The 9,260-nt window shown below is 37.4% G+C and overlaps 1 protein-coding gene across 1 annotated transcript in view; it reads right to left on the bottom strand.

Moving 5' to 3' along the window:
• Positions 1-9,260, bottom strand: part of CWH43 (cell wall biogenesis 43 C-terminal homolog (S. cerevisiae)) — a 113,838-nt gene that overhangs the window by 78,707 nt on the left and 25,871 nt on the right. Inside the window, exons 6-7 of the mRNA XM_011972048.1 lie at positions 5,631-5,888; positions 2,298-2,423 (exon numbers count right to left, since the gene is read on the bottom strand). Coding sequence (XP_011827438.1) covers positions 2,298-2,423; positions 5,631-5,888 — 384 coding nt within the window. The remainder of the gene's footprint in view (positions 1-2,297; positions 2,424-5,630; positions 5,889-9,260) is intronic.

Raw genomic sequence — 9,260 nt, 5'->3', positions numbered from 1 at the left:
AGCTATTTATGACAAACCCACAGCCAATATCATACTGAATGGGCAAAAACTGGAAGCATTCCCTTTGAAAACCAGCACAAGACAAGGATGCCCTCCCTCATCACTCCTATTCAACTTAGTGTTGGAAGTTCTGGCCAGGGCAATAAGGCAGGAGAAAGAATAAAGGGTATTCAATTAGGAAAAGAGGAAGTCAAATTGTCCCTATTTGCAGATGACATAATTGTATATTTAGAAAACCCCATCGTCTCAGCCCAAAATCTCCTTAAGCTGATAAGCAATTTCAGCAAAGTCTCAGGATACAAAATCAGTGTGCAAAAATCTCAAGCATTCCTATACACCAATAACAGACAAACAGAGAGCCAAATCATGAATGAACTTCAATTCAAAATTGCTACAAAGAGAATAAAAAACCAATAAGTAATCCAACTTAATAGAGATGGGAAGGACCTCTTCAAGGAGAACTACAAACCACTGCTCAACAAAATAAAAGAGGACACAAACAAATGGAAGAATATTCCATGCTCATGCATAGGAAGAATCAATATCATGAAAATGGCCATACTGCTCAAGATAATTTATAGATTCAATGCCATCCCCATCAATCTACCAATGACTTTCTTCACAGAATTGGAAAAAACTACTTTAAAGTTCATATAGAACCAAAAAAGAGCGCGCATAGCCAAGACAATCCTAAACCAAAAGAACGAAGCTGAAGGCATCATGCTACCAGACTTCAAACTACACTACAAGGCTACAGTAACCAAAACTGCATGGTACTGGTACCAAAACAGATATATAGACCAATGGAACAGAACAGAGGCCTCAGAAATAACACCACACATCTGCAACCATCTGATCTTTCACAAACCTGACAAAAACAAGCAATGAGGAAAGGGTTCCCTATTTAATAAATGGTGCTGGGAAAACTGGCTAGCCATATATAGAAAGCTGAAACTGGATTTCTTCCTTACACCTTGTACAAAAATTAATTCAGGATGGATTAAAGACTTAAATGTAGGACCTAAAACCATAAAAGTCCTAGAAGAAAACCTAGGCAATAACATTCAGGACATAGGCATAGACAGAGACTTCATGAATAAAACACCAAAAGCAATGTCAACAAATGCCAAAATTGACAAATGGGATCTAATTAAACTAAAGAGCTTCTGCACAGCAAAAGAAACTACCATCAGAGTGAACACGCAACCTACAGAATGGGAAAAAATTTTTGCAATCTATCCATCTGACAATGGGCTAATATCCAGAATCTACAAAGAACTTAAACAAATTTACAAGAAAAAAACAACCCCATCAAAAAGTGGGCAAAGTATATGAACAGACACTTCTCCAAAGAAGATATTTATGCAGCCAACAGACACGTGAAAAAATGCTCATCATCACTGGTCACCAGAGAAATGCAAATCAAAACCACAATGAGATACCATCTCAAACCAGTCAGAATGGCAATCATTAAAAAAATCAGGAAACAACAGGTGCTGGAGAGGATGTGGAGAAATAGGAATGCTTTTACACTATTGGTGGGAGTGTAAATAAGTTCAACCATTGTAGAAGACACTGTGGTGATTCCTCAAGGATCTAGAACTAGAGATACCATTTGACCCAGCCATCACATTACTGAGTATATACCCAAAGGAATACAAATAATGTTACTATAAAGACACATACACACGTATGTTTATTACAGCACTATTCACAATAGCAATGACTTGGAACCAACCCAAATGTCCATCAATGATAGACTGGATTAAGAAAATGTGGCATATATACACCATGGAATATTACACAGCCATAAAAAATGAGTTCATGTCCTTTGCAGGGGCATGAATGAAGCTGGAAACCATCATTCTCAGCAAACTATCACAAGGACAACAAACCAAACACTGCAAGTTCTCACTCATAGGTGGGAATTGAACAATAAGAACACACGGACACAGGACAGGGAACATCACATACCGGGGCCTGCCATGGGGTAGGGACCAGGGGAAGGGATAGCATTAGGAGAAATACCTAACGTAAATGACGAGGTTGATGGGTCCAGCAAACCAACATGGCACATGTATACCTATGTAACAAACCTGCCCGTTGTGCACATGCGCACTAGAACTTAAAGTATAATTTTTTTAAAAAAGTAGAGAAGATAGCTGTTAACAACATGGCAAAATGTTGAGAATTGCTGAAACTGGATGAAGGACACCTGAGGGACCATTATACTCTTTAATTTCATACATTTAGAATTTTATATAATTAATTTTTTAAGAATGTAAAACTATACTTACAAAGTTTCATGTATTTTTCACTCTTTCTGAAAAGCACTTTAGAACTGTTTTTTGTTTGAAGAAGCAAGTCAAGGTTTTTCTTAGGACCAAATAGCATATTCAGCCCAATAATTAACAAGATTGTCCCTGTTATAAGGGAAAGAAAGAATACGTTATACTCTGATCCAAAAATCCTTCCAATGTTGTATTCCAGCAGCTGAGATTTCTTTTAAAGGAACATACCCTGGAAATTCATGTACTGATTTAATTTATCTCAGAACCTAAGCAATTACTTTGGTAGTGCCTTTGATAACTGGAAAATATCAGGTAGGGTTCTAGGAATCATGCTTTAAGTGAGAGGACCCCAGCCTTTTCCCGATGCATATTTCTTTGAATTTCTTGAGTATTTCCTAGTTGTTAGGTTGCTGAAGGTGTTACTGACTGACTGTTGATTGAGCAGGGGACAGTGAAATCTTCTGAGCTCCCATAGGGATGCAGTAAGAGCCCTTCCGTGCACCAGGTTGAGGATCACAATGGAGCATATGTAGGCTCTTAATATGGCAGTGCTTGTTGCAATAATTCTGCCCCAGGAAATGAGTTCTCCAGCCACAGAGGCCGCACAGAGGATGCATGCGGGAACTCACAGTGTGCCAACAGGCCAGACAATAAAGTAGAGCTAAACTGGGATGCACAACAAACTAGCTTACACTTAAAGTTTACTTACTTCATCTAAAACCATACACACTAAAAATGTAAACAGAGATATGCTGCCATATGGAAATTAAGAAATTAGGGCATTTAAGAAACGTCAAGTGAAAGTCAAAAGCCAAGCAAAACCAGCAGTATCCAATTTTCCAGGAAACAGCAGGAGGAACCCAGAAAATAAATTTATAACTAAATTCTGATATAATAAAGATTATTTTCAACTCAGTTGTATTAAAAGCTACTCTAAATATTACTAATATTTCTTGGCTTTTGTGGCCTCATCAAATAACATCACTCTTATTTTTCTTTAAAGTTCTTAGTTGTATGAAGTTGTAATTATGCACTGTTTCTACAATCCCATAAGTAGTGAGAAGAAACTAAAAAAAAAAAAAAAAACTCATCGTTCATAAAATTCTAAAGAAACAAACTCATGCATGGAATAGTTCTTACTTTCATTTGTTTTATTCTCATGGCAGATCCCTAAGCAAGCTTGTAAAAGAAAAAAAGCAGGGCATCAGACAAGAAAACAAAGCAGGGGAGAGTACACACACCTGAAAGAAATCAGAAGAAATACAAAGTTTACAAAGCCAAGGTTACCACAGAAGAAATACAGCAATGTATTTCTCTCATTAGATAAAAGCTTGAGTATTTACCAGAAATACCAAATTCTCCAAGTTAATTAAAAAATATTTCATGTAATTTGAAAATATGTCTTTCAAACCAGCCTGTCCTGACAGATGTCTAGCTCATGGGGTAGAAAAGCATATGGGAAAATGTACAGAGTAGTTGGATATCTGTCAGGGCACCAGGGGAACTGTAGCAGAACTCAGGTAGATGTAATCCCAGCACCTTGGGAGGCCAAGGCAGGAGAATTGCATAAGCCCAAGAGTTCAACACCAGCCTGGTCAACAAAGTGAGACCCCATCTCTACAAAAAATAACAATCAGCCAGGCATGGTCGTGTGTGCCTGGAGACTCAGCTACTTGGGAGGTTGAGGTGGGAGATCAAGGATACACAGTTATGACTGCACCACTGCACTCCAGCTGGAGCAACAGAAAAAGAAAAAGAAAAAAACAGAACCCAAATAGAAGCCTTCACTTCTCCTAAGTAGCACTCGCACAACTGTAATTTCTTAAGTATTTGTCTCGTTTTATATATGGTGTTTCCCCCATTCAACTAAAGCTCCAGGTAGGCAAGGACAGTGGGTGTTTTTAATATTTCAGCAGCTGGGAATGCTATATAAAGTATACCAGAAGAATGAGAGGGTGGGAAAGGGGGCAGTGATGAGAAATTGATTAATAGGTACAATGTACCCTGTTAGGGTGATAGATACTCTAAAAGTCCTGACTTAATCACTATGCAACCTATGCATGTAACAAAATTGCACTTGTACCCCACAAATTTATACAGATAAAAAGGTGAAAAAATAATCTTCAGTATCTGGCACTGTTCCTGGAACATAAGGTACATGATCATATTTTTTTCAAAATGTAGACAACCAGTGAAATCATGTTAATGTTCTTAATGAATAACTGAACAAACGAACGAGTTTATCCCTTATTAACATGTTTTTTTCTCCTCATCTTTCAAACATTTTGTGGAAGAATTTGACATGTTACTTAAGCTAAAATTATGTAATCTAAATGATTCACAACATTCGATTTATGTATGCCTGGTATACACCAATAATTTTATTATTGCCAGAAGCCAATTTTTAAAATATTAAAATTGAACTAAGTTTATAAAATTATAATTTTGGTATATGAATCAATTTTTAAAATATTAAACTGAGCTAAGTTTATGAAATTATAATTTTGGTATGCAAATTCATAACCACTAAAATGGTAAATATATTTGTGCTATGATTTGGAGGTTTATCATTTACACTAAGATATATGAATTTTTTGGTACAAATATACTAAATAAAAATGATAGCGTCTAGGTGTGGTGGCTCACACCTGTAATCTTAGCACTTTGGGAAGCCAAGGCAGGAGGATCACTTGAGGCCAGGAGTTCAAGACCAGCCTGTGCAACATAGCAAAACCCCCGTCTCTACAAAAATTTTTTAAATTAGTGGAGTGTGGTGGCGCACACCTAGTAGGCCCAACTACTTGGGAGGCAGAGGTACAAGGATCGCTTGAGGCCAGGAGCTCAAGGTTACAGTGAGCTATGATCACACCACTGCACTACAGCCTGGGAAACAGAGTAAGACCTCATCTCAAAAAAACATTCATAAATGAAATTCAGGGGAACCCCAAAAAATCACAATCCCCATGTATATTTACAAGCCAACCACTGAAGTGGCAGCATGAGTATCATGATCATACCTTTTCCTAACACGTCATATAACACAAGTGTTACATTGTTTACGCTTTAGTATGGACTGAATCTTTTCACAACTAATTAATTTAAAAGACCTTTGTAGTAATAAGTATTACTCAAATGCGCTGGTAAATTAAGACATTTGTTTTTAATTTATAATTTAGACATCCCTCCAGGTTTTATGTTTTAATCAAGAGAGTCTATTTTATTAAGAAAGCTAGATCATCCTGTTTACTTCTACCAGTTACATAAGGTGCTAAATCCTGGTCAGTCCATAAAGATATTTTTGAGCAATTATTTTAATCCAGACCTTTCAAATATACTCACCCAAAAGCACATCTGATCTTTCTCTAGCATAGACACCTCCTGGGACAAACTTAAAAGCTGTGCACCAGGCACAGAAAAATATTTCTAGAAGATAAAATATCATGGCAATGGTCATGGTTTTCCCAGGGTTTGTCCCTGAGTTAATAAGGTGTCCAAGTGCTTGAGGCCACATGGACGCAGTAAAGACAGCGAAGACACAGCCGGACATAGCAGCTGCCCACGTGTGCAGGTAAAGGAGCCCCGCAGCTGAAGCTGTTCCTGTTTGTGAGAGAGAGAAATGAATCAGACAGGAAAGCAGTTGAGCTTAGAGGATGACCAATTTATAGCCTTTAGAACCAGAACAGACCTTAGGGGTATACTGATCCAATCTCCAGACAGATGAGAAAACTAAGATCTGACAAGGTTAATGTGATTTGCCCAATGTCACACAGCCAGTTACTGTCTCAACTGGAGGTAGAATGTGGATCTAGTAAATCTCAGTTCAGTGCTATTTCTTCAGAAAGGGCAGGAGGGAAAAAGGCATTTTTAGGTCGTTGCTGTTAAGATCCTAACAGCAATAAAAACTAAAATTATCTGTAATACCAAAAATATGTCCATTACATTTAACCAATCAGATACAGGACATTAGAAAACAGGTAGAGTGTGGTTTCTAGAACACTTCTGTTAAGGGGCTTCTAAAGGAATTTCTGTCCAGCTAATGCTACCACCTATCCTACAAGAGGTACATTGACTTTTCCAACCACACAGCCCCAAGAGAAGAGGTAGCATTCATAGGTTCACTGCTTAAGCAATTCTGCAATCAGTTCATTCATCACCCAACAGCCTGCTAGGTGTCGGTAGCTATGCATTCTGTCGGATCCACAGCAGGCACTCTGTAAATGTTAGTTTATTGAGCCAATGCTGAGGTCACATAACCTTTCCCCCAATTCTTGTGAAATCAGCTTTGAAATAGCACTGCAGGGTCCACTCCATCTTGGGACCATCAATATAATCCCTTTCCATAGAAAATATGGCATTTTTGAAACATTCCAATCCATGTTGTGTAATTGGGACCCACCCTTCAAGGGTAGCTACAGCAGACTCTTCACTACTTGGGCCAAGAAATCCAGAAAGCAGTTGGAAGCAGAAAGTGGCTCCAGCCAGCATCTTAATGCTCCATAGCTCAATAAGTTCAGTACACTCCATTGCACCATCACAGGGCAATGCCACCTTCCTGACTGCCTATTTCTCCCCACTTCAAAAAGAACATCTCTCAGATGAGCATGAGAACTAGATTCCAAGGTCCTCTACAAACCATGGAGTTTAACTTCATAGGGAGATCTTCAAATACCTAGATCCTCAATGGAATTTTTTCATTTTAAAATAAAACAAATGTAATGCCTATTTGCTTTAGAAATTTTAAAAATACAGAACTGAAAAAGAAGCAGTTTAGGATTGACTAAGATGGAGATGACCACAGCCAATATTTCTGTGTATTTCTAAGTCATCTTCTGTGTATATACAGAAGTATTTTTACATAAATGGAATTGTACCACATATTAAAGACTATATATGCCGCTTTTTATGAAACATTATATCAGGAACATTTATTAGTGTAAATAATTTTTTTCTAAAACACTTTAATGTACATATAATACTTCACTGGATAAATATACCCCAATATGAGTATTTTCCTATTGCTGGCCATTTATGAAGCTTCCCATGTCAAGCTTTTAAAACAACAGTGTGATGAACATATTTTTTTGTCAATGATCCCTTGCCACATTACCTATTATTTCCTTAAAACAGATTCTTAACAACACAACTCTTATGTTAAGGGGCATAAGTATTTTAAGGTCATGACTTGTGACCAGTTGCTTTCCTGAAAGCAACTTTCAGGAAACCTAATACTTGTCTTTACTTCCTGTAGAAAACCTGCCAAGTCTCAACACCTCTTAAATCCTGCCAAAATTTCATCTTTAATTTGGTAAAAATTTACCAAATATATGTAATAATGCCAAAAATCTTTACCAAATTAAAGTCAAAAATGCTATGACATTTTAAATTGCACTTATTTGACTATTAGTGAGGTTAAATTTTTCTTACTTACTGGCTTACAATGACTGTTTTTAAAAGAATGATTCTGAATTTGATATTCTAATCTAAAGACATTAGCATAATATTGTTCTCTTTGTCTTACTACAGAGAATTATCTAGAGGGAATGAAAACATCTCTCAAATTTATCTTGACTGTTACCATTTTTATTTCTATTTTAAAATGGGCTCTATATCTTAAATCTGCCAAAATTGTACTGTTTAAGTGGGTTATAAATTCAAAATTGGAATTCAAATGCTACAAAAGGGATTTTCTGTCCCGTCACCCATTAGTTCCCCTTAGTGAAGGCAACCAATCCAGTGTAAGCACTTACCTTTGCATCCTTCCAGAGATACTCTACACATACAAAGAAATATATATGTGCATGCATTTCCCTTCCTTTTTGTACACCAATGGTAGCATGCGATACGCACTGTTAGTCACTTTACCTTTTTCACTTAACTGTATTCCTTAACTGCTTTTGTTTGAGCCTTTCCAATAATCTCCCCCCAAACCTGTACAACATCAAAGACATCAAGTGGAAGTAATGGTAACTATTTCAATAACAGTTATAATAACTCACATATAAGTTTTCAATAAATCAAGTTTTCCATGTAGTAAAATTATCTGAACACTACAGTACAGTGGGGTCCTATCAATGTGTTTACTCTATCTAGCCTTTTTTAAAAATAGAACTCTGGCTTTACTGATTTAACTGCTATCAACATTTAAAGCACCTGTATCTTTGCTTGTATGAAATTGTTCAGTCACTGCCATAATTAATTTCATGCTGAGTCTCCAGTTGGATTGTCAACTTAAACTGTACAGTGGGAAAACAGGATTCCTTTGGCCACAGCTTGCTTTATTGTGTGGTTTCCAGAGACGAATCACAGTGAAAAGTGGGCACCACCTCCAGATAATTAAGCTTGAGCTCCAACTTATTGCAAGTGAGTAAGTGATCAGAAAGGAAAATGAAGCTGGTGAATTATGGCCCTGCTTTCTTCTACTGCAAACAGCCTTCTAGAAGCCTTAAATCTGCTTCTCTTAGAGTCTTTAAAGCTACTATTTAATACTGCAGAGAGACAGCAAAACTAGATTAGGTTTGACTCTCAAGGTTATGACCTTACTTGTCTGGGGAAATAAGTATAACACGATAGGTTCACAGCTTTTCTGTTCTTTAACTAACAATCTATTTCTCTGTGTTCTTAAGGTTAAAATGAAGCTGTTAACTACCTGCCCAATAAGCACTTTGCTTATACTTTATGAGAAAAGGCATGATATAAATGCTGAACAAATGCTCAATGCATTTCTTTTTCCTTTTCCAACTTATATGCAGATTAAGAAGCTTCTGGGGGGGTGGAGCAAGATGGCCGAATAGGAACAGCTCCAGTCTCCAACTCCCAGCGCGAGCAACACAGAAGACCGGTGATTTCTGCATTTTCAACTGAGGTACTGGGTTCATCTCACTGGGGAGTGCCGGACGATCCGTGCTGGTCAGCTGCTGCAGCCCGACCAGCGAGAGCTGAAGCAGGGCGAGGCATTGCCTCACCTGGGAA

The sequence above is a fragment of the Mandrillus leucophaeus genome, unplaced genomic scaffold (genome assembly GCF_000951045.1).
Source record: "Mandrillus leucophaeus isolate KB7577 unplaced genomic scaffold, Mleu.le_1.0 Scaffold1262, whole genome shotgun sequence".
Lineage (NCBI taxonomy): Eukaryota > Metazoa > Chordata > Mammalia > Primates > Cercopithecidae > Mandrillus > Mandrillus leucophaeus.
This window is presented reverse-complemented; position numbering and strand designations above follow the sequence as displayed.